The sequence below is a fragment of the Gossypium hirsutum genome, chromosome A05 (genome assembly GCF_007990345.1).
Source record: "Gossypium hirsutum isolate 1008001.06 chromosome A05, Gossypium_hirsutum_v2.1, whole genome shotgun sequence".
Taxonomy (NCBI): domain Eukaryota; kingdom Viridiplantae; phylum Streptophyta; class Magnoliopsida; order Malvales; family Malvaceae; genus Gossypium; species Gossypium hirsutum.
In genome coordinates, this window is record NC_053428.1 from 24,813,689 (window position 1) to 24,838,521 (window position 24,833).

Genomic DNA, 24,833 nt, shown 5'->3' on the forward strand with positions numbered 1-24,833 from the left:
GCTTCTATATAAATTTTATATTAAAGAACATAAAATTATATATCTCATTTTTTCTAATTTCATTTTAGACTTACATTTTTTTAACAATATCATTTTCAAAAATTAAATTTAGGTTTTTTTAATGTAATACAATTTATTATTAAAGTCAAGACTTATTAATAATAATAATATATGTAATAATTGAATCGATGTTAATAAAATTTAAACACAAATTTTAAACATTCCATCAATGATGATTGTTAAATAAATTTAAAACATAGTACATATAAAAAAAATATTTTTTTTTCATTCACAGCACCCCTTAACATAATCTAATATATTTTAAATAATTTTTTGTTGGGTAAATCTTAAAATCATACATTAATTTTGATTTAATGGGTAATTTATACATGAATCTTAAACAATTATACACGTATATATTTAAAATTTTAATTTTGATTTAATCATACACATTTAAAGAATTAAATAGATTAATTTATTTTTATACGGGATAAATATAATTATTTATGTATACAATATATAAACATAAAATAATATTATTTTGATAATTGTGTTAATAATTTATAATAATTGGATTAAATCAAAATTTTATGTATAAAATTACACAAAATCAAAATTTTTGTATACAATTACACATTAAACTATAATTCATGTATAATTTTAATATTTATTTCTTAATTTTTTTAATACGAAACTAATTTAACTTATAATTGTTATTTTTAAATATGTTAAACTAATAATCAAACTGAAAAAAGTTTTTTTTTTGGTGAAACAAAACCAATTTGATTTCAGGAGGTTAATTTGGTTAAAACAGAATTAACTGAAAGCAAATTTTTTCTGGAACTCAAAATCTGTCGTTTTTTTTACTCGCAGGTTTTCCATCAATTTCCAGGGAGAAATCATAAAAACTCCAAAAGTTTTTCACAAATACAAACAAAATGAAGCCGACTGCCCCAATAACCAGTTCTACAACAACAACCGTGGCATCAACGATGGCGACAATAACTGATGTCTTTAAAACTCCGAAGTTCGTTATATTTTCGGCCATGGTTCTCCTCTCTTTTTCCTTCGTTTTCCTTGACACTCACTTCTCCTCCTCCTCCTCCTCCTCTCCTTTCTCCTTCAGTTACTACTCACTACCTCGGAAAATGTCGCCTCCGACTTCACCACCTTCGCCGCCGCCGCGTCTTCCGGCAGTGAGAAGGACGGGAATAATCGACGAAACGGGAGCAATGTCGGACGAATTCTTTATCGGACAGTGGGATTCAATATCCATAAGTGCTCTTACAGAGCTCAGCAACGGCAACGAGTTAGGAGGAGGGGAAGAAAAGGAAAAGAAGAAGAAGAGTGGTGGTGAAGTTAAGGTGAGGTTTGAGAAATATAAGGTATGCGAGAGGAGTAAAGTAGATTATATACCGTGTTTGGATAATGAGGAAGCTATTAAGCTGTTTAATAACAGTGAAAAAGGGGAGAAATACGAAAGGCATTGTCCTGGAAATGATAAATCGTTGGACTGTGTAGTTCCGAGGCCGGAAGGTTACCGGATTCCTATTCCGTGGCCTCAGAGCCGTGATGAGGTTAGATTTCGCCTGAAAATTCTTTTTCATTTACATTTAAAAATAATAATAATTAGATTTTGTAGTAAGAAAATTTTTGATGATTTTAATAAACTGTAGCTTTAGATGGGAGATTAATATAGGAAATTTTTCTCGAGCAACTGCATTTTGGGATTTATTTGTTTTATCTTTGATTGGGTTATTAGATGTCAAATCTAGCACCTCTGTTCCTTTCATTCCAGCAGACATTTCCGTGAGATAATTTAAATGAAGCAAATATATGCTATTCATGCAACCAGAAACCAAATAGAAAATGACTTCTATCTCCCTATATCTGTTTACGTGTTATTCATCAAATTCTGTTTGAAGATCAGACTTATCATATATATATATTTATAATTCAAGCTTAAATAATTATAATTTTTTATTTAAATTTAATTATAAAAATTATTACTATTAATAATAAACCGATTATTATTATTTTTAATTATTTTTAATAAAACAAATTTTATACTTCTAGCACAATTGGATTCCGACCCTTTAATATGAATTTTTTTATTTAGACTATTTAAAATTTTTAAAAATTTAAATTAGTAAAAATAAAATTGTAATTTAACCTCTTAAAAATAATAAAAAATTAATTTAATCCTTTAAAAATTATAAAGATATAGATTATTGAAATAATAAAATTTACAATTTTACTATCATAAAACTTATAATATAATTTCCATTCCCAAAATTTTTTTTGACTTAGCCCCTGAACCTAACTTGAATTATACTTTAAAAAAGAATTTCCAACTCTAACCAGTCCCAAGTCCCAAGTCCCAAGTCCCAACACATAGACAGATTTAATATTTAGTTGTCTAATGTGTGAAATACATTCCCTTTGCCATTTTTAGTAAAGTTGATGAGTTATTTGGTATTAATCCTTGTGTCTAAATATGGTGATTGTTTTTATTGAAATACTTCAAATTTAACTGAATATTTTAAATATTTTATATAGACCTTTTTAACATATGTGCTTTTTTTTCTGTTAAGAAATTTATTCAATAAGCAAGAGGTTACGCAATTTAACTGAATCATTACTTCTATTATGAATAAATTGGATATTAAAATCTCCTTTTGGTGCTATACCTCAAAGTAACTATTTTACTTTGTCAAACATTTCATCAAAGGTTTTTTTGGCTAATTGTGAGATATAATTGCAGGTTTGGTTCAGCAATGTGCCGCATGCTGGTTTGGTTGAAGATAGAGGTGGGAAAAATTGGATATCAATAAAAGAAGATAAGGTCATTTTCCCAGGAGGTGGAACACAATTTATTCATGGTGCAGATCGATATTTGAATCAGATTTCACAGGTTTTATGATTTCACAATCTTTGCTTGGTTTTAACACTAATCTTTTGCATGGCATTCATAACGATCTCTTTGCATTCAGATGGTTTCCGAGATTTCGTTTGGCCACCATATTCGTGTTGCATTAGATATTGGCGGTGGAGTTGCCAGTTTTGGTGCCTTTCTCCTGCAACGCAATGTTACCACCTTAACAATAGCACCTAAAGATGTTCATGGAAGCCAAATTCAATTTGCACTGGAGCGTGGAGTGCCTGCCATGGTTGCGGTATTTGCTACACGTCGCCTGTTGTATCCAAGTCAGGCTTTTGACCTGATACATTGTTCAAATTGTGGCATTAATTGGACTCGTGATGGTACGCTCTCTTTTCTTTAACATATCTCGTATCGAACAGCTACTACAACTTGAAATATTTGAGAACTTCTATTTGCATTAATTCAATAAGCTTCTTTTTTTTATGCGATTACTGCAACCTGGTTAGGATTGCATGTATGCAGATGTGTACTTGTATGTGTCCGTGTTTCACATGTATGTGTTTGCATGCTGAGTAAGTTTAATTAATTGATTTTGTCTGTAAGTTCATGTATGGTTTATATTGACCTTGGATCTTTGATGTTGACACTTCTTTGTATTTTTGCCTGTGGTGAAGATGGAATTTTGCTTCTCGAGGCAAACAGGATGCTTAGGGCTGGAGGATATTTTATCTGGGCTGCAAAGCGTGTAGATAAACATGAAGATAACCTACAAGAGCAATGGGAAGGTAGCTCCCCATTTCAAGTTTTTTGCTGCCTTCTCTCTCTTTTTCATAGCTTTTATACAATGCTTGATATCCAGAGACAGTTTTAGATGCTTCAAATATTTTGAATTGGTTATTCTCTTTCTCTCTCTATTACTCGGGTTTTTTACAGTTCTTGACATCCTGGTACTATTTTAAATGCTTCAAATATTTTGAACTGGTTATTCTGTTTGAACCTCCCCCCTCCCCCCGTCAAATGCATGTAGTATATAACTTGATCAACCATGCCCTTCATTCCACCATTATCATCGTTTTAGTATTCAATAATACTGCAGCATTAAAAAAACATGATTGAGACCTAGCAATCACTACTTATCATTTTTAGCTTATCTTCTACAGAAATGGAGGATCTTACCACCCGCATTTGCTGGGAACTAGTAAAGAAGGAGGGATATATTGTCATATGGAGGAAGCCTTTAAACAATAGTTGCTATCTTAATCGTGATGCAAAAGTGCTACCTCCCCTTTGTGATCCTGATGATAATTCAGACAATGTTTGGTATGCTTTTCTTCAATACACATACATTCACCAAATATAATGACACTAGAAAAAAAATACAAGAATGAATGCATTTGGCAGTGGATTAATCACTTTGACTAATTATCCTGCACTATTCTGTTAAAATTTCTCTTCTGATCAGGGCTCTGGTGTAGTGAAGCATCAATAGCTTTAGGTTTAAACTTCTGAAACCACCCATATGTTCAAAAATATTTGGGTTTGTTTTAATTCTACTTTGTGCACCAAACCAACTCTTAATGTTCTCAACGAATTGTTATCAAACACAGATAACTTCAGTTAGTGATTAAAAGATAGAAATTATTTTTCTGTAGCCATTTACATATAGATATGAACTCTAATGGTTAATCCAAGTGGTTAGACCAATCTCTTTCGTTTTTACATAAATAGTTAACAAATAAAGTCACAAAGTGGCATAGAAGAAGAATTTAGAAATCCTTGTTTAAGACTTCGCATTTAAAAATTAGAGAGAGTAGGGAGTCGGAACGCTTAGGAGAGTTCACACCGCTTAGGGCAAACTTCAATAATATTCTCTTACGCAGTAGCTGGGTGCTTTCTTGTTAGTAGTGTGTTCTTTTCAACAAAATGGCACTTAACTAGTGAAAGTTGAACTGCTCATAAGAAGTTACAAATATGACTATTGCAGGTACACTAATTTGAGGACCTGCATCACTCCATTGCCAGGGAATGGTTATGGCTCAAATGTTAGCGCATGGCCTGAACGTCTTCACTATCCACCTGAACGACTTCAAACAATAGACATGGATGCCCACATATCCAGAAAGGAAATCTTTAGAGCAGAGTCAAATTACTTGAACGAAATAATAGAGAACTATGTACGTGCATATCACTGGAAAGATATGAAACTACGTAATGTGATGGACATGAGAGCTGGACTTGGAGGGTAACATCTTATACATCATGCCACTGCATACACTTTTTTTTTAAAAAATGCATTGTTATTATTTTGTAATTTTTGTTTATCTCGACTCTGACAGGTTTGCAGCAGCATTACATGATCTCCAGGTTGATTGTTGGGTTATGAATGTTGTTCCTGTTAGTGGGTTCAACACCTTGCCTGTAATTTATGATCGTGGCCTTATAGGAGTTATGCATGACTGGTATAGACTCAACTCTTATATTCAATTTCTTCTTTTAACACAATGCACTTGATTCTATTTTCCTATTGCTTTAATAATCATGACTCTCAATTTTTTACACAGGTGTGAGCCATTTGATACTTATCCAAGAACATATGACCTATTGCATGCAGCAAGTCTTTTCTCCGTTGAGAAGAAGAGGTAATTTATTCATCCTTCTTTTTCCTGCTTGTGCCCTTTGTTAATTCACATTCTTCATGTGAAGTTTCTTGTGCCCATATCTTGTTTGTTGCAGGTGTAATATCTCAACCATCATGCTCGAGATGGACCGGATATTAAGACCGGGTGGACGTGTATATATACGGGACTCGGTAACCATAATGGGTGAACTTGAAGAAATCGCAAAAGAAATGGGTTGGGTGCCTGCACTACATGAAACAGGTGAAGGTCCACATGCAAGCTGGAAAGTTCTGATGTCTGAGAAACGCATGTGAAGTACTTATGAACATCAATGAGAACATGTTTTAGTCTAGGGTTAAGTTAGAATAATTTTTTAGGGTTGATTAAAATAAAATTTTAATTTTTTATAGTCTATATTTTTATAATTTTGAAAGGATTTAATTAAATTTTTATAATTTTAAGATGCCAAAATGTAATTTTACCTTTATTAATTTAAAATTTTTAAAAAAATTTTAAGACTTAAATAATAATTTTACATTTTAAAGAGGCCTACCCTGTCACCCCTAAATTCGCCCTGAGTATGTGTTTCCAGCCTTTTGATATATGAACTAAAAGCTCACATAGAAAAAAAACTGTAACTCATTGCACGTGAAATAATGTATTTTCACTTCTACCTTCAGCCCTCAACCCTTTAACTAATATATTTATCTGAAGAGGAGATGGCACGGCTAGAACTCACAACTTGCAAAAGTTTGCAATATTATTATTGTTAATTGAATTAAAACTCTGTTGTATATTGTTTTTTGATGAACCCAAAACGAGAAATGTGTATAATTTTTAGAATGATATATTGTTATAGGTTATTGCCTAGCCCTCGTGCATTAATAGCATAGGTTTATACTAGCAGAATTCTTTCCATTGTAATTTGTACATTTACGAAAGTTGCTATTTAGCAAGGATACAAAATAACTTTTGATAAATAATTTATATATACACATAAAATAACCCAGAAATCTCCAACCAATAGATCAAAATTTTCAATCTTAAACTACTTTCCTCAGCAAGTTCTTAATAAGCTTCTCCATATTATTAAACCCAAAAAAGCTCCATCAAGCAGGAGTTTGGCACTTTGCTGTTCGTTTATCTTTATGAAAACTTGTGGTGATGGATTTATTCACTGATTTCACATCAAAATGTGCCTTTTTTTAACCATATATATTCGTTTGAAAAATTATTTAACAAATTAGTGGGGTTAATGAATTATTTATTGAACTAGTTAGAAATCGGGAATTGGAGGAGCGGACTTTGGAATACAAGACTAGGGAAGACGGCACCTCCACATGCCGACTTCCCTTCCCATAACTTTCTTTTTCTTTTCAGTTTTCATGCCTGCTTATCTTATTAAAAGATGGGGTATTATCATAAATAATCCTTGAAAGATTGTCAAAATTTCAATATAGTCCATTCATTTTTCAGGTTTAAGAGTAAATCATAATATTCATCTTAAAAATTGTACCTCCTTAACAAGTAAATCTCAATTTTTCATATTTTAGTAATAATTTTATTTCAATACTTTAATTTTTAATTTAAATAAAAATATACTTTAATATTTTTAATTATAAAATAACAAATTTTAAATATAATTTTAAATTGAAGGGAACATATAAAAATTTGATAAATTTTAGGGACAATATTGAAAAATTTAAGATGAAACTAATAAGATTTAAATATAAATTTGAAGTGGATGGACTAAATTGAAATGTTAATGAATTGTCAGGGATCATGTACACTATTATTCCCTTTTTAATTAAGATAAAAAATGGAAGTCGGATATTGGAAGACCCGACCTGACCCGACCCAACCTCCCCTCCATAGTCTAAAAATTGAATAATATCATAAATGATCATTAAAAATTTATTAAAATTTCAATTTAGTCCATACTCTTCAAAATTATATTTAAAAATTTATTAGTTACATCTTAAAATTTTCAATATATTCAGGGGCGAAGCCAGAAAATTTTTTTAGGGGGGCTGGATGAAATTTTAATTTTCTATAGTTTATATCTTTATAATTTGTAAATGATTAAATCAAATTTTTATAATTTTAAGGGGCCAAAGTATAATTTTACCTTTACTAATTTAAAATTTTTAAAAAATTTTAAGGGCTTAAAATACAATTTTACATTTTATGGGGGCCGGGTCCATGCCCCCGGCTACGCCCCTAAATATATTCCTTAAAATTGATAAATTTTTTACATGTTACTTTCAATTTAAAATTATATTTAAAAATTGTTTGAATTAAAAATACTAAACTATACTTTTTATTTAAATTAAAAATTATTATAACACTTAAAAAATTAAAGCACTGAAATACAATTATTAATAAAAATGAAAATTTAAGATTTACATGTTAAAGAAATACAATTTTTAAGATGAATATTATGATTTACTTTTATGAACTACATTAAAATTTGGACGAGCTTTCAAGGATTATTTCTGATAATATCCCATTTTTTTATAAGATGCTGAAAACTAAAGCAACCCTTTATTTCTTCCACTTACTTATTTTTAAAAAAGGAGAAGGAATTTTTTTTATTAAAATAGAATCAAGTGATGATAATATAAAATAATTTTGAACTTTGATGAAATATTAGAATAAATAGAGTAAAATTAGAGTAATCTAGAAAAAAATTGGTTCATATCTAACAAAAAAAAAAGAAATATTAAATATATATGTTTTTCCTTACTGGCAACGTGACATCCAAATTTTAAATATCGCATATTCAAAAATTTAATGAAATTTTATTAATAATGTTATCAGATAAGTAAATAAATTAAAATTTTTATAGAAAGATTAAATTTTAAAAATACAGAGCATAAGGACTGTAGACACAATTAAACCCTATACAAAATGTACAAACCAAAACAAAATTAAACTCAAACTCTGTAGTAGTCACCTATTTTCTTTTTTTTTTCTTGAGAAAAAAAAATACATGGATAAGTAAGTTTCTAACAAATAATAGTGAAACAATTTCCCAATTTTTTAGGGTTTCAATTTCAGGTCTCAATTTTTCAACTCAGGTTAACCTTCCTTCTTCTTCTTCTTCTTCTTCTTCTTCTTCTTCTTTATTTTTTTCTTCTCTTTAGATTTCTTCTTGGTATTCGGTGTTCGGTACTCGAGAAAATTCAGGGAGGGAAAAAAGACAGAGAATAATGGTGTTGTTTATTAATTTGATTTATTGTTTTTAATCATCAAATTATTCTTAACTTAGTAAATAGTGAAGTTCAGTTTAATTTCTTAGCTTAGTTTGTATTTCTTTTATCGTTTTTTGGTGAGGCTAAAGCAGGGGATGATTTATTTAGAGTTCAATTTTCTTTTTAGATATTTCCTTTGTTTTCTGTCTGCCTAAAGTTTTTTTACTGAATTTGCTTGGTTTTTACGTCTAATCTAATGATTTTTGAAAATGTGAATTTGCAAGACAATGTCGGTTTATTACAGAGATATCCTAATTATGTGGTGAAATGCTTGCAAAACTAGGGTTTTGTACTGTTTTGTGAAGGTGGATATGGGTGCTGAGGAGGGGACAAGAAACGGTGAAGGAGCAGAGATTGGGGAGGAGATTAAGTGCTTCAAGAGTGAACCAGTGAATAATGGGTTTGGGTCTTTATTTGTAAACGATTCTGGTGATGGGAGCTCAGGAGCAAGTGAGAGTTTGCGAACATATAAGAGACGGAGACAGTTAAGGTCAACTTCAAATATCGAAGTGCAAGATGGTGGGAGAGCTTCTACAGACCAGGTAGATTTTGATTAATGTTTTTCAATATGTATGCTTGAAGTGATAGGTGCTAAGTATCTTTCTTTATTGTACTATTCAAATGTTGAGATGGGCTTATTCTGATTATGTTCACCAATTCATGTTACAAGATTTGTTTTTCCTTTAGTTAAAGAGCTTTCTTATTGTAGATTTGGATTATGGATTGAAAAATATTAACTTGTTTTCAATCAGATGGAAAGCTCTGCCTGGAGACTATCCTATGAGTATGAGCAGAAGGTGTGACTGGGTCGTTGGGTGCATAAAATACAATTTCAAGCTACTGTGTTAAGTCTAAAACTGGTTTGCATAATATGAGATAAATATGTGATTTTTTGATGTCTAGAGATATAATGAATAGTTGTTATGTAATGATGGTATTTGGAAAGTCAAATGATTTTCAGGATGGCATTGTTGGTTGAATGGTCATTTTTTCAACCTTTTATTTTTTGCCCTTTGAGCAATGAGAGTGTTAGAAAATGTTTACAAGAGATATTGATTCTACAAATCCTCTGAAAGCCTCATGTATAGTTCTGTAATGCCTCATCAATATGTGTATCTTAATCTAGCTTGAACCTGTGAAAGTTTCAGCATCAGACACGAATATGTTTAATTCTTCTCATATGGACAAATATTTGTCAGCTGAAGAGGAGAGATGTATTTCACAAATTTTAGTCCTGTATCACAAGGAAAGTAATACTCCTTTTGTCAAGTTTCCTGTTTTTGTTGCTATGTAATCCCATATGTTTTATGAAAAAATATAATTCCAGCATCAGAAATAAGTCACACAGCATGATCTAATTCCTGCATTATGACTTCAAGCCCCCTTCAGGTAACTAATAGATAATGATTAAGCAGAAGCTTTTGAATTTAGTGAAGCAAGATATGGTCCCATATGCCACCCTGTCATGGAACCCATGGATGATGAAACCGGAAAAGTTTCTCAATATCTAAAGCAAGATTTCACGTTTTCTTTTGCAACTACAATATGGTACACAAATATGCAGATTTGCATATATTCTTTAGCAACACAATTGATACCAAACAATGAATTCTTTTATTTAAATTTGATGTAATTTTATTAATTTTTGGTTGGTACATGACATTTGAGTAATTAGCAATGATTAAACTTTTATCAGATTGGCAGCTGAAACTTTTTCTTCTCTAATGTGGCTTTTGACTGACTCACTCTAGAAAAACCCTTTTATGTAAGGCTTCTAGATCTTGTGACTTTGAAGCTGGGATTTCCTTCTTTAAGGTCAGTCGGAGGTTTAGTAATGGAAGTCTTAATTGTAAGGAAAAGACAAGGCAGATGTTTGAATTTGAGATTTTATTTTATTTTTACCTTTTATGGATTAATTTTTTCATCTCGTGCTTTTGTACATCCAATGTTGAGGGGCCTGGTATGGTTAATTGATTTGTATTTCAGTTATCCTATAGATTTAGTTCTACGATTCTTCTGGTTCAGTAATGAAAGGTATACTTATTCTTTCTCCTTGTGGGAAATTTGTAGTTATATGATTTGTTTAATTGCATTAGTCATACATGCGATATTGTCTTTCTTTTTTTTTTTTTTAATATGAGTACCTGAGTATTCTATTTGGGCTGACGTGTTGTGGTCTTTGTTATTCTTTTGTCCTAAGAACAGTTGGTTTGTTTGATTTGTTTAACATGCTAAGGGATTCTAATTTTGTTGAGCAGGTCACTCTTCCTTTTACAGATCATTGTGCTTCTTTAAATGATTCCAATTATTGTCTACAAAGGAAGTGGAGAAATGTTGTTTTGGAGAACATGCATCAGTTTTTAAGTGGTGATGAAGGTGGTATACAACGTTGCATTCAAGATGCACTTTTATTTCATCAAGAAAATGATTGTAATGTGACAGTTAAGGTTTGTGCTGTTATCTGAACTCCATGTGGTCTATGACGTATTCCAGTGGTATTTTTCTTGTTGGTTTCCTTTATAATATATTTGAAAAGTTGTTTTATGATTCTTTCACAGGATTCTGATACTTGTCATGAAGATAAACAGAACTGCTCTCCACAATCCGGGCAGATTCCTAATGGAACTCAGCATACTGCTGAGAAGCTGCAGGGTGTTATATCTAATGGGTCTTATAAGGAATTAAATCCTCAAACTACCACTGAGAGGTGTCAACGTGTTTTTTTTGATGTTATAATTTCAGAAAAGTTCACATCTTTGTGTAAGCTTCTGTTAGAGAATTTCCAAGGGATTAAGCTTGACAATCTTTTTCACTTAAGTCTAATAAACTCAAGGATGAAAGACGGAGAGTACGAGAGATCACCTATGCTTTTTGCTTCAGATATTCAGGAGGTAATTTATTTAACCATTTTTATTTGTATGCATTGCCTGAATGGAGTTGCTTAGTTAAAAGGTAATAATGTTTGGCTTTTTCATTACCCCTGAAAACCAAGATGTTGATAAGTGAAACAGCTTCATGCTCTATGTGTGTGTGTGTGTTGGTGTTCTTTAAAACAATTGAAGAGTTCGTCATTTAGTTTATTTTCAATGGCTATGATTGTTAAAAGTTCACAAAAATGAACAAAGAAGAGCTTATAAATAGGGGAGTTACTCTTTGTCAACAGCTTGAATTTAGAGAAGTTCCCATCTAACTCATAGTTAATTATGTGTTGTGAGAATTAGGGTCATTGTGAGACTTCTGATAAATTCTTTGCCATATTCGATGAAGAGAGGTTTATTGTGAGGCTTCAGATTAATTCTTCTCTTCGTCTTTGGCATATTTGCAATGATTCAAGAATCTGCTGTTTACTGATATAGGCTTTTACTAATTCTGTCCAGATTGAAGTCTCAATGTAAGGGACCTTTTAATTTCTTGAAGGTACTCTGTTTATAATTGTAAGTGCATTGATAATTAGCCTTTCCTTTTTTACTTCAGGCAAAATTAGAGTGATCGGAAGCATTTTGACACTGTTTTCCATAGAGTTTACCTACAAGCTATTTCTTTTTTACAGAGAAGGCCAATGTTCCACCTTAAAAGGGATACTTTCTTTTGTCTAAAGCAGCTACTAAACTATTCTAGTATAATATAAACCCAGTATGCCTACTAGTAAAAAGACACTTCAGCTCCTTAGGACTTTGGTGTATTTGGTCTCTTCTTGCCTGTTTACGACTTCAGTGTTTAGGAGTTCTGTTTGAAGATTAATAATAGGGAAGAGTGACTGTTGAATTGGGGTGCCTTGCTTATGATTAGAACAGGGCTTAATGGCCAATTGAATCGCTAATTGCTCCACAAAGCTTTTGAATCTGATTCATTCCTACGACTTGAATCAATTGCTTTTGTGCAGTTAAATTCCTGCCTTTAGTTTCATTCATCTAACTGTGCTGAATGATGGTCACAAGAGGTTGGCTGGAGGATTAAACCCTATGTATTGTAAGTCTTGTTGACTGCTTATAGTTAGAGAAGGAGGTCGTAATAAGAAGAATGCTTAAAATTGTTTATTATCTTTCTAAAAGAAAGTAAACTGTTCTTAATTCTAGTTCTATGCATAAAGAGTAATTATTTATATTTGATTATCAGCATTCTTTTAAATCTTCTTTCTAGTTGATTATTGCACTTTCTCTCCTTTTTTTTTTTGTTTGGGGGGGGGAGGTATAGGGTACTTGGTTTTCCCTAACTTTTTGTTGCACACAATAAACCTGTGCAAATGCATTATTCCTTTTCTGTTAGGTTTAGGGCAATACAATTTGAGGCGATAATGTTCTTATTTGTCTCTTGTGGTACCCTTTCTTTACATTACTACAGATTTCAAATTATTTTTCTTTTCTTCTGCTTCACTAGACTGAAGTTACACGTCTTCAAAGAATCTAATTAATAACATCTCTTTTGATACCCTTACTGTTCATTCATTCTTTCTTCCCATGCCAAATTTTTCTTTAAATTGAACATCTCCAAACAATCGTTGTGGTTCTTAAGCTGTTATCAGACCATCTTAGTTGATTCGTTTAGTTCCATTAATGAGTTTGTATGTTGTTAGAAGGAAACAAAAAACTTTGGGGTTTAACATGTTTTAATATACACACGCAACTCTAATCTAAAGTTTGATGCATTTTCTAAAGAAAAATGAAATTCTTATAATCACAAAAAATCAAAATGGCTGCTCCCTGTAGTAGATTCAGTTCTTTTTGTTATTATTCTATATATATATTTCTGTTAACCTAAATACCTCCTGTGCAGGTATGGAGAAAACTTCAAGTACTAGGATCAGAAATTATATCCCTTGCGAAGAGCCTTTCAAACATCACAAGCGCTTCCTGTAGTGAACAAGTGAGTTAATGAACATACACTGTGCTACTCTTGTTATTTTAATTTTAGTAATTTGCTTAAAAAAGAACTGTTGCATTGATAATGAGTTAGGATTTTATTGTGATGCTTTTTCTTCAATCTTTCAGGTTGGATGTTCTGGTGGCATTGCTGAAAAGGAGGAACATGAGGTAAGCATTCATGAATTAGCTTATAGTGTGCATTGGCTAGTTGGTTTGCTTCTATCCTGCTTGTTTTTATGACAGGATGAGGCATGTTTCCTGCTGGCATCTTGTAGTCATATTCTGTTCTGCGTTGCTGTCTGAATTTAGCATTTGTAGAGCATTTTGAGGGATATTTGAATTCAGCATTTGTATAGAATCTTGATTTTAACACAGTAGGACTCTGACCTGAATTGTTCTGTAGCTTTTTATTGCATTACATGCATGTAGTCTGTATTACATGTTAAGAATCTGATTTAAAGGTTGGGTTTATCCCTGAGAAATATTCTGAATTTTGTTCTACGAAACAGTTCTGTACTCGGGAATCAGAAATTCTTGCTAAACGGGAGCAAATTGAAGCATGTGGTGTCTTTAAAGTTTGCACTTGCAGGTTTTGTGGGGAGAAAGCAGATGGGAAGGACTGTTTAGTATGTGATTCATGTGAGGAAATGTACCATGTTGCCTGTATTGAGCCTGCTGTGAAAGTGATTCCTCCAAAAAGTTGGTATTGTGCCAGATGCACCAGTAATGGAATGGGATCTCCACATGAGAACTGTGTGATATGTGACAGACTGAATGCCCCACGGACTCTCAACAGCAATGTTGCTGATGAAAATTATAATGAACATTTTGAAACATTTACTGAATTGGAAGAAAATTCAAACTGTAGTGTTGGTAGTTGGCTTCAGTTATCACCAGGGAGCAAAACCCGGCTTGTTTGCAAAATTTGTGGAGGTAATTTTGTAAAAGGTGAGAAGTTAAGGAGTTGCGAGCATCCTTACTGCCCCAATAAATATTACCATTTTAGGTGCCTGACAATGAAGCAGTTAAAAACATATTGTTCTCGCTGGTACTGCCCTTCTTGTCTGTGTAGAGCTTGCCTTGCTGACAAAGATGATGATAAGATTGTTTTATGTGATGGCTGTGATGCTGCATACCACATTTATTGCATGAAACCACCACGAACTTCAATCCCAAGCGGAAAATGGTTTTGTAGAAAATGTGATGCTGGGATCCAGCGAATACATAGAGCTAAAAGAGCATATGAAAGTAAGCTGAAAATGAAGGGCATAGGAGGTAAAATGGCATATGGTAATCTGGAATTGAGCCCGAATCAGGGAGAGAAAGAGGAATCTGATAAAAGTAGAGGTGGAATGGACATGCTTCTATCTGCTGCCAGTACTCTACACTTTGTGGAGAAGTTGAATGCGAATGGCAAGAAGAGTTAGAAAGACCTTGCACTTGGGAGGACATAACATGATATGATTTGTTTTTCACGGTATAATGCCTTTACCTTTTCTATTATGGATAGCTCAGATTGACAACTTATTTTCACTTCATTTTTTGGGCTGGGAAGCAGATTGGTGTAGGTTAAGGTTATTAACTTCATTAGATTTTACTAGCATTTGGATGAATAGCTATGATCAAAAAACGAATTAAAAAATTAATAGCATTTGTATGATCTCTGCTTGATCAATGGGATTGCCAACCTGTAAGATCCTGTTGGTACAGAAAATCATCCACTAACAGGTACGATTGAACTAATGTTAGTTTGTAGTTTGAGAATAGATAGTTTTAGTGTCAAAAGTGAATGTTTCCCAACAATGTTGTAGAATTGTGGAGAAAACTCTAACCAAACAGCCTGTTGTAAGCTATGAAAAGTTTAGTCTAATTGGATGATTACCTTTTGTTATGCTTTTGGATATAATTTTTGCTTCACCAGGGGAGTTGGCTCTATGCTTTATCCTTGTTTTTTCATTAATCTTTGTCCTTGTTTTTCCTAATCTCTCCTTTTCATTAAATTTAAGTAGGGAAAGAAAAAAAAAATCAATTGAAGCAGATTCTGAATTTGTAAGTTGTAATGTATACTCTCTCTATTGTTGTTTGCTTATATATTTTTTAATTTAGCTTTTGATATAGAAAAGGAAAGACTACATATACACTATTTTGACCATAAGAAAAAAAAAATTGCAATGTTGAAGCTTGTAGATTCATTAAAAAATAATGCCCTTGTTGTTTAGAATCCTGTATGTATTAGGTACATGAATGTGTTGCATTTTCATCTTTTTATGACTATATTTCATGTGACTGGCGCTTCTTTGGATGTTATTTTATACCCATGTTTGAATATGTGTTTTTTTTTTTGTTGGATAAGAATATTTCGACATAGATGCATTAAGTGAAGAATGCTATTGGTGGATAGACTCTGTTAACTTGGAAGCATTATGTTGTTGCTACATTTTGAACAAACTAATGTATTAGTATTTTAGTACTTTTTTTTGCCTATAGGGAATTAAAGAAAACAATGTTAAATAACTAATGTATTAGTATTAGTATTAGTATTAGTATTAGTATTAGTATTAGTATTTTAGTATTTTGATTTTGATTTTGATTTTGATTTTGACAACAGAAAAGATGAGAGAACATTTTAGCTATGTCAATTTAAGTAATTAATTTGTATTTTTCAAATCATAACAGAAATATTATCTTTATTATATATATTTTTTTTGGGTTTTCAGTCCATCTATTATAAAATAGAACATGGATGGTATTGTGTGGGTTCAATCCTGGATGGGTACTTTGAGGGGGCTTCTATTATTAAATTTTTGGTTTTAAGTAAAATAATCGGTCTTGAGATATTTGCTAATGCTGTTTTTTTTTAAATTCTAATGGCAAATGCTGCTTTTTAACCCTAAAAGAATGCTCTTTTCCAAGTTTTATAATTATTATTTTTATATATTTTAATTGAGAATTTTTATTTTTTACAATTTTTAAACTTGTATTTTTTTTAACCTTAGGAAAAAATTAATAAAAAACCTTTTTATGATACATCTATTATTGATTTATAAAGGCTTGGGTATGTGTATATATAAAAATAATATCGTCACAGAAAGGAAATTATATTGGATGGTAATTCTCTGTGATCTTTATGTAGAAAATGAAATAAATAGTATATATAAATAATAATAACTACTCCATTTGGGGTCCGACCCACAAGTTGACTACATAGGATTTTTCTTTTCTTCTTGGTTTGTTGACCTCTTTTCGGGTTTTCGGTCATTTGAGCAACCGACACCTGTCAGTTTTTCCTTACTGGCAACCTCAACCAACCAGTTCCAGATCCGACCCAACTAAGCAAAGGTCTAACTTTGTCCCAGTCCCTGTACTTTCTGAATTCCTGAAATTTAATCCGTTTACTTTTTCTTTAAAAGAATACTTATGCTTGTAATTCTTAGAATTTAGTTTCTCTACTTGTTTGATTTAAAAATTAAAGTCTAGTTAATAAATTTATCAATTAAAATTGGTTAACTTTGAATATATATTCAATTGATTTTTAAATTTTAAATCAAGCATTTGAATATTAAAATATCACATGTTCAAATTTAATAAAATTTTATTAATAGTGGTATCAATTGATTTCAACTTTAATTTTTTAAATAAGATAAGTGCATAGATTAAATTTTTGGAATTAAAAATTGAAAGATTAAATTTTAAAAATACAGAGAGTACAAGGACTTCAGATAGAATTAAACCCTAAAAAGAATACAAAGAAAAATGCCAAAACAAAAGTAAACTCAAACACAATTTACACACTGCTGTAGTTACTATTTTCATTTCTTTTTTCTTGAGAAAAAAAATACACGGATAAGACGGGGAAGCTGCACAGCAAAGCCGAAGTTTCTCACGGAAAATAATAGTAAAACAATTTTCCAATTTTTTAGGGTTTCAATTTCGGGCCTAATATTTTCAACTCAGGTAAACCTTCCTCCTTCTTTACTATTTTTTTCTTGTTATTTGGTGTTTGGTACTCAAGGAAATGCAGGAGGGAAAAAAGACGGAGAATAATGAAGTTGTATATTAATTTGATTTATTGTTTTTAATTTTCAAATGATCCTTAGTGAAGTTCATTTGAATTACTTAGCTTAGTTTGGATGATTTCTTTTATCGTTTTTTGGTTAAGCTAGGGGATGATATATTTAGACTTCAATTTTCTTTTTGGATATTCCCTTTATTTTCTGTATGCCTAAAGTTTTTTTTTTTACTGAATTTGCTTGTTTTTTCGTCTAATCTGATGATTTTTGAAGTGCTTATGTTATAATTTAATGTGAATTTGGAAGATAATGTTGGTTTATTACAGAGATATCCTAACTCTGTGGTGATATGCTTGGAAAACTAGGGTTTTGTTCTGTTTTGTGAAGGTGGAGATGGGTGTTGAAGAGGGGACAATCAACAGTGAAGGAGCAGAGATTGGGGAGGAGATTAAGTGCTTCAAGATTGAACCAGTGAATAATGGTTTTGGTTCTGAATTTGCAAATGATTCTGGTGATGGGAGTTCTGGGGCAAGTGAGAGTTTACGAACATATAAGAGGCGGAGACAGTTAAGGTCAAGTTCAAATACTGAAGTGCAAGATGGTGGGAAAGCTTCTATAGACCAGGTAGATTTCGATTAATGTGTTTCCATATGTATGTTAGAAGTTATAGACGCTAAGTATTTTTCTTTCTTGTACTATTTAAATGTTGAGATAGGCATATTCTGATTCTGTTCTCCAATTCTTGTTACAACATTTGTTTTTCCTTTAGTTAAAGAGCTTTCTTATTTTAGATTTGGATTATGGATTGAAAAATATTAACTTGTTTGCAATTAGATGGAAAGCTCTGCCTGGAGACTATCCTATGAGTATGAGCAGAAGGTGTGACTGGGTCGTTGGGTACATAAAATACAATTTCAAGAAACTGTGTTAAGTCCAAAACTGGTGTGCATAATATGAGATAAATATGTGAGTTTTTGATGTCTAGAAATATAATTAATAGCTGTTAGTTACTCTTTCTCTTTGTGGGAAATTTGTAGTTATATCATTTATTTGATTGCACTAGTGAAACATGCAATATTGTCTTTCTTTCCTTTTTTTAATATGAGTACCTGAGTATTCTATTTGGGCTGACATGTTGTGGTCTTTGTTATTCTTTTGTCCTAAGAACAGTTGGTTTGTTTGATATGTTTAACATGCTAAGCGATTCTAATTTTTGTGAGCAGGTCACTCTTCCTTTTACAGATCATTGTGCTTCTTTAAATGATTCCAATTATCGTCTACAAAGGAAGTGGAGAAATGTTGTATTGGAGAACATGCATCAGTTTTTAAGTGGTGATGAAGGTGGTATACGACGTTGCATTCAAGATGCACTTGTATTTCATCAAGAAAATGATTGTAATGTGACAGTTAAGGTTTGTGCTGTTATCTGAACTCCATATGGTCTATGACGTTTCCAGTGGTATTTTTCTTGTTGGTTTCCTTCATAATATATTTGAAAAGTTGTTTTATGATTCTTTCATAGGATTCTGATACTTGTCATGAAGATAAACAGAACTGCTCTCCACAAGCCGGGCAGATTCCTAATGGAAATCAGCATACTGCTGAGGAGCTGGAGGGTGTTATATCTAATGGGTCTTATAAGGAATTAAATCCTAAAACTACCACTGAGAGGTGTCAACGTGTTTTCTTTGATGTTATAATTTCAGAAAAGTTCACATCTTTGTGTAAGCTTCTGTTAAAGAATTTCCAAGGGATTAAGCTTGACAATCTTTTTCACTTAAGTCTAATAAACTCAAGGATGAAAGAGGGAGAGTATGAGCAATCACCTATGCTTTTCACATCAGATATTCAGGAGGTAATCTATTTAACCATTTTTATTTGTATGCATTGCTTGAATGGAGTTGTTTAGTTAAAAGGTAAAATGTTTGGCTTTTTCTTTACCCCTAAAAACCAAGATGTTGATAAGTGAAACAGCTTCATGCTATATGTGTGTGTGTGTCTGCGTTCTTTAAAACAATTGAAGAGTTCAGAATTTAGTTTATTTTCAATGGCAGTGATTGTTAAAAGGTCACAAGAATGAACAAAGGAACACTTATAAATAGGGGAGTTACTCTTTGTCAACAGCTTGAATTTAAAGAAGTTCCCATCTAACTCATAGTTAATTATGTGTTGTGAGAATTAGGGTCATTGTGAGACTTCAGATAAATTCTTTGCCAATATTCGATGAAGAGAGGTTTGATGTGAAACTTCAAATCAATTCTTCTCTTCATCTTTGGCATATTTGCAATGATTCAAGAATCTGTTGTTTACTGATATAGGCTTTTACTAATTCTGTCCAGATTGAAGTCTCAATGTAAGGGACCTTTTAATTTCTTGAAGGTACTCTGTTTATAATTGTAAGTGCATTGATAATGAGCCTTTCCTTTTTACTTCAGGCAAAGTTAGAGTGATCGGAAGCATTTTAACGTTGTTTTCCATAGAGTTTACCCACAAGCTATTTCTTTTTCACAGAGAAGGCCAATGTTCCACCTTAAAAGGGCTAGTTTTCTTTTGTATAAAGCAGCTACTAAACTAATCTAGTATAACATAACCCAGTATGCCTACTAGTAAAACGACAGTTCAGCTTCTTAGGACTTTGGTGTATTTGATTTCTTCTTTCCTGTATACGACTTAAGTGTTTAGGAGTCTGTTTGATGATTAATGATAGGGAAGAGTTACTGTTGAATTGGGGTGCCTTGCTTATCACTAGAACATGGCTTAATGGCTGGTTCAATCGCTAATTGCTCCACAAAGTGTTCAAATCTGATTTGTTCCTACAACTTGAATCAATTGCTCTTGTGCAGTTAAATGCCTGCCTTTAGTTTCATTCATCTAACTGTGCTGATTGATGGTCACAAGAACTTGGCTGAAGGATTAAACCCTCTGTATTGCAAGTCATGTCGACTGCTTAGAGTTAGAAAAGGAGGTTGTAATAAGTAGAAGGCTTAAAATTGTTTATTATCATTGCAAGTCATGTTGACTGCTTAGAGTTAGAAAAGGAGGTAGTAATAAGTAGAAGGCTTAGAATTGTTTATTATCTCCCTAAAAGAAAGTCAATTGTTCTTAATTCTAGTTCTCTGCATAAAGAGTAATTATTTATCCTTGATTATCAGCCTTTTTTCAAACTTGTTTCTCGTTGATCGTGTTTGTGCATACATGGTGTTATTCCTTTTCTGCTAATTTAGTGCAATACGATTTGAGACGATAATGTCCTTTTTTGTCTCCTGTGGTACCCTTTCATTTCATTAATACAGATTTCAAATTATTTTTCTTTTCTGCTTCACTAGACTGAAGTTACACATTTCCAAAGAAGTTAATTAATAACATCTCTTTTGATACCCTTACTGTTCATTCATTCTTTCTTCCGATGTCAATTTTTTCTTTAAATTGCACATCTCCAAACAATCTTTGTGGTTCATTAGCTGTTATCAGATCATCTTTGTTGATTCGTTTAGTTCCATTAATGAGCTTGTATGTTGTTAGAAGGAAACAAAAAGCCTTGGAGTTTAATATGTTTTAATATACACACAACTTTAATCTAAAGTTTGATGCATTTTCTAAAGAAAAATGAAATGCTTATAAAGTTTCCAGAAGAACTCAAAATGGCTGCTTCCTGTAGTGTATATATATTACTCTTAAGCTAAATACCTCCGGTGCAGGTATGGAGAAAACTTCAAGGACTTGGATCAGAAATTATATCCCTTGCGAAGAGCCTTTCAAACATTACAAGTGCTTCCTGTAGTGAACAAGTGAGTTAATGAACATACACTGTGCTTCTCTTGTTTTTTGAAATTTAGTAATTTGCTTAAAAAAACTATTGCTTTGATAGCGAGTTATGTGATGCTTTTTCTTCAATCTTTCAGGTTGGATGTTCTGTTGGCAGTGCTGAAAAGGAGAAACATGAGGTAAGCATTCATGAATTAGCTTATAGTGTGCATTGGCATGCTTGTATCAGCAGAATGCATTACTGTTTTTTCAAACTTTAGTTGTAGATGCATTCTTAACTTTTATGTCAAAAAAGAGCCATATTGGATAATTTAGGGGTGCATTTGGTGTTTCAGAGCTTGGATAAAAATTGATGTAAGCCTAGACTTCGGAATTTCCACTGCTCTTATGTTTGGACTGATTTCAACGGAAGTGCTGCAGTGGACTGGTGGGTTAGGATTCCCATATATAGAATTTTGTCTTTATTTTTGTGCTTCAAAATTGTCAACTGGGCCCTCTTTTATTTTGGTTTCCTTATTTAAACACCCTAATGGTGTGGGAAATTCAAGTAAACCTTTATAGCCTTCGTGCTGGCTAGTTGGTTGCCTTCTATCTATCCTGCTTGTTTGTATGACAGGACCCGGCATGTTTTCTGCTGTCATCTTGTAGTCATATTCTGTTCTTCTTTGCTATCTGAATTTAGTATTTGTAGAGCACTTTGAGGGCTATTTGAATTCAGCATTTTGTATAGAACATTGATTTCGACACAGTAGGACTCTGTCCTGAATTGTTCTCTAGTTTTAATTGCTTTACATGCAAGTAATCTATATTATATGTTAGGAATCTGATTTAAAAGTTGGGTTCATGCCTGAGAAATATTCTGAATTTTGTTCAATGAAAAACAGTTCTGTACTCGGGAATCAGAAACTCTTGCTAAACCGGAGCAAATTGAAGCTTGTGGTGTCTTTAAAGTTTGCACTTGCAGGTATTGTGGGGAGAAAGCAGATGGAAAGGATTGTTTTGTGTGTGATTCATGTGAGGAAATGTACCATGTTGCCTGTATTGAGCCTGCTGTGAAAATGATTCCTCGAAAAAGTTGGTATTGTGCCAGCTGCACCAGTAATGGAATGGGGTCTCCACATGAGAACTGTGTGATATGTAACAGACTGAATGCCCCACGGACTCTCAACAGCAATGTTGCTGATGAAAATTATAATGAACATTTTGAAACATTTACTGAATTGGAAGAAAATTCAAACTGTAGTGTTGGTAATAGGCTTCAGTTATCACTGGGGAGCAAAACCCGGCATGTTTGCAAAATTTGTGGAGGTAATTTTGTCAAAGGTGAGAAGTTAAGGAGTTGCGAGCATCCTTACTGCCCCAATAAATATTACCATGTTAGGTGCCTGACAATGAAGCAGTTAAAAACATATTGTTCTCGCTGGTACTGCCCTTCTTGTCTGTGTAGAGCTTGCCTTGCTGACAAAGATGATGATAAGATTGTTTTATGTGATGGCTGTGATGCTGCATACCACATTTATTGCATGAAACCACCAAGAACTTCAATCCCAAGCGGAAAATGGTTTTGTAGAAAATGTGATGCTGGGATCCAGCGAATACAGAGAGCTAAAAGAGCATATGAAAGTAAGCTGAAAATGAAGGGCATAGGAGGTAAAATGGCATATGGTAATCTGGAATTGAGCCGGAATCAGGGAGAGAAAGAGGAATCTGATAGAAGTAGAGGTGGAATGGACATGCTTCTATCTGCTGCCAGTACTCTACACTTTGAGGAGAAGTTGAATGCAACTCGCAAGAAGAGTTAGAAAGACCTTGCACTTGGGAGGACATAACATGATATGATCTGTTTTCACGGTATAATGCCTTTACCTTTTCGATTATGGATAACTCAGATTTACAACTTATTTTTACTTCATTTTTTGGGCTGGGAAGCAGATTGTTGTAGGTGTAGGTTATTAACTTCATTAGATTTTTCTAGCATTTGGGTGAATAGCTATGAGCAAAATACAAATCCAAAGGTTGTATATTTTCTGCTTGGCACACATTCGGAGTTGTATGATCTCTGCTTGATCAATGGGATCGCCAAACTGTTAGATCCTGATGGTACAGAAAATCATCCACTAACAGGTATGATTGAACTAATGTTAGTGTTTACTTTGAGAATAGATAGTTTTAGCGTCAAAAGTGAATGTTCCCAAGTAATGTTGTATAATTGTGGAGAAAACTCTGACCAAACAGCTTGTTGTAAGCTATGAAAAGTCTAGTCTAATTGTATGATTACCTTTTGTTATGCTTTCGGATAGCATTTTTGCTTCACCAGTAGGTCAGTTGGCCCTATGCTTTATCCTTGTTATTTCATTAATCTTCGGCCTTGTTTTTCCTAATCTCTCTTTTCCATTAAATTTAAATAGGGAAAGAAAAAAAATCAATTGAAGCAGATTCTGGATTTGTAAATTGTAATTTATACTCTCTCTATGTTGTTGTTTGCTTATATATTAATTTAGTTTTGATGTTGGAAAAGGAAAGCCTACATTAAGAAAGAAAGTGAAGAGTGTTAGTGATGGATAGAGTCTGTTAACTTGGAAGCACCATGAACAAACTATTGTATTAGTATTTTAGTACCTTTTTTTGTCATGGAGGGAATTGAAGAAAACATTGTTAAATAACCGGAAATATGATTTTGATTTTGTCAACAGAAGCCATCTTTTATCGCAATCTCATTTAACAACATATATTTATATTCCTATTAGAATGCTAATACGATATTATATTATGAATAATGCTTAACGTTGCCAGATCTTAAACCCATCCTAACCACCTAGACTACAACAAAGTTATCATTTTACAAAAATATTATTTATATCTTCTCTGTGATCTTATTTATCATCGCATCATTTATAGTGCATGAGTTAACAGTGATTTGCTCTTAAATCAATTGTAAATACATCAAAAAATTTTAATGGTATCATTTAGTAAATATCTCAAGACCGATTATTTAACTTAAAACCACAAAATTCTAATAAAAGCACCCTCAAAAGTACCCACAACATACTATCCCGTTCCATTTTATAGATTGATTGAAAACCCAAAAAATAAAGTATAATAAAGAAATTATATTTCTGTTATGATTTTTAAAAATCCAAAGAGGCATTAGAATATATTGAACTCAAAATGGGGGCTGTAAATTTGAATTTAGAAAATGCACGCTCTCGTTTTGAGAAACCTCTTTAAATTGTATAAAACAAGTTGGCATCGAAAATTATCCATATATTCTACAAAAATTTAAGATTGCCCTAAGCTAGCTGGGGTTTAGACTCCTAAAGGAACTACCGAGTTCTATCTCATAGTACCTCCATTTTCTAGCTTCCAAAAATATTTTTTTTATGATAAAAAAACAAACAAAGTCTACATCAAATTAAATTGATCGAAAGTACCTTTAGTTT

At 32.3% G+C, this 24,833-nt stretch overlaps 3 protein-coding genes across 7 annotated transcripts; all 3 read left to right on the forward strand.

Moving 5' to 3' along the window:
- Positions 1–909: 909 nt before the first annotated feature.
- LOC107961114 (probable methyltransferase PMT10) lies at positions 910–5,947 on the forward strand. The gene is made up of 9 exons (XM_041114089.1): positions 910–1,577; positions 2,765–2,914; positions 2,994–3,264; positions 3,559–3,669; positions 4,045–4,204; positions 4,869–5,126; positions 5,221–5,343; positions 5,446–5,523; positions 5,618–5,947. The coding sequence occupies exons 1-9, from the start codon at positions 939–941 to the stop codon at positions 5,814–5,816; spliced, it is 1,989 nt and encodes a 662-aa protein (XP_040970023.1). The 5' UTR covers positions 910–938; the 3' UTR covers positions 5,817–5,947.
- Positions 5,948–8,443: 2,496 nt separating this feature from the next.
- Positions 8,444–15,509, forward strand: LOC107960385 (PHD finger protein EHD3). Of its 3 annotated transcripts, XM_041114090.1 has the most exons (8): positions 8,444–8,582; positions 9,040–9,298; positions 9,509–9,553; positions 11,015–11,203; positions 11,315–11,647; positions 13,530–13,619; positions 13,745–13,786; positions 14,128–15,509. In XM_041114090.1, exons 2-8 carry the CDS (start codon positions 9,068–9,070, stop codon positions 15,043–15,045), a joined length of 1,848 nt encoding a protein of 615 aa, XP_040970024.1. In that variant the 5' UTR covers positions 8,444–8,582; positions 9,040–9,067; the 3' UTR covers positions 15,046–15,509. The 3 variants fall into 3 exon arrangements, with proteins under 3 accessions (XP_040970024.1, XP_016752211.1, XP_040970025.1); XM_016896722.2 differs by lacking the exon at positions 9,509–9,553; XM_041114091.1 differs by lacking the exon at positions 8,444–8,582 and having other exon boundaries at positions 8,591–9,298.
- Positions 15,510–17,401: 1,892 nt separating this feature from the next.
- On the forward strand, positions 17,402–23,667 carry LOC107960383 (PHD finger protein EHD3). 3 transcript variants are annotated; one of them, XM_016896719.2, is made up of 7 exons: positions 17,402–17,572; positions 17,994–18,252; positions 18,852–19,040; positions 19,151–19,483; positions 21,327–21,416; positions 21,531–21,572; positions 22,278–23,667. In XM_016896719.2, the coding sequence occupies exons 2-7, from the start codon at positions 18,022–18,024 to the stop codon at positions 23,193–23,195; spliced, it is 1,803 nt and encodes a 600-aa protein (XP_016752208.1). In that variant the 5' UTR covers positions 17,402–17,572; positions 17,994–18,021; the 3' UTR covers positions 23,196–23,667. The 3 variants fall into 3 exon arrangements, with proteins under 3 accessions (XP_016752208.1, XP_016752209.1, XP_016752210.1); XM_016896721.2 differs by lacking the exon at positions 17,402–17,572 and adding an exon at positions 18,463–18,594 and having other exon boundaries at positions 18,039–18,252; XM_016896720.2 differs by lacking the exon at positions 17,402–17,572 and having other exon boundaries at positions 17,614–18,252.
- Positions 23,668–24,833: the final 1,166 nt, after the last annotated feature.

Bases quoted from the DNA above. Each gene is read 5' to 3' on its own strand.
- LOC107961114 (XM_041114089.1), top strand. From the start codon at position 939: ATGAAGCCGACTGCCCCAATAACCAGTTCTACAACAACAACCGTGGCA. The intron at 5,127-5,220 runs GTAACATCTTAT...CGACTCTGACAG, and splicing joins ATGAGAGCTGGACTTGGAGG to GTTTGCAGCAGCATTACATG. The intron at 5,524-5,617 runs GTAATTTATTCA...TGTTTGTTGCAG, and splicing joins TTCTCCGTTGAGAAGAAGAG to GTGTAATATCTCAACCATCA.
- LOC107960385 (XM_041114090.1), top strand. From the start codon at position 9,068: ATGGGTGCTGAGGAGGGGACAAGAAACGGTGAAGGAGCAGAGATTGGG. The intron at 9,554-11,014 runs GTGTGACTGGGT...TTTGTTGAGCAG, and splicing joins CCTATGAGTATGAGCAGAAG to GTCACTCTTCCTTTTACAGA. The intron at 11,648-13,529 runs GTAATTTATTTA...CCTCCTGTGCAG, and splicing joins TTGCTTCAGATATTCAGGAG to GTATGGAGAAAACTTCAAGT.
- LOC107960383 (XM_016896719.2), top strand. From the start codon at position 18,022: ATGGGTGTTGAAGAGGGGACAATCAACAGTGAAGGAGCAGAGATTGGG. The intron at 19,484-21,326 runs GTAATCTATTTA...CCTCCGGTGCAG, and splicing joins TCACATCAGATATTCAGGAG to GTATGGAGAAAACTTCAAGG. The intron at 21,573-22,277 runs GTAAGCATTCAT...AATGAAAAACAG, and splicing joins CTGAAAAGGAGAAACATGAG to TTCTGTACTCGGGAATCAGA.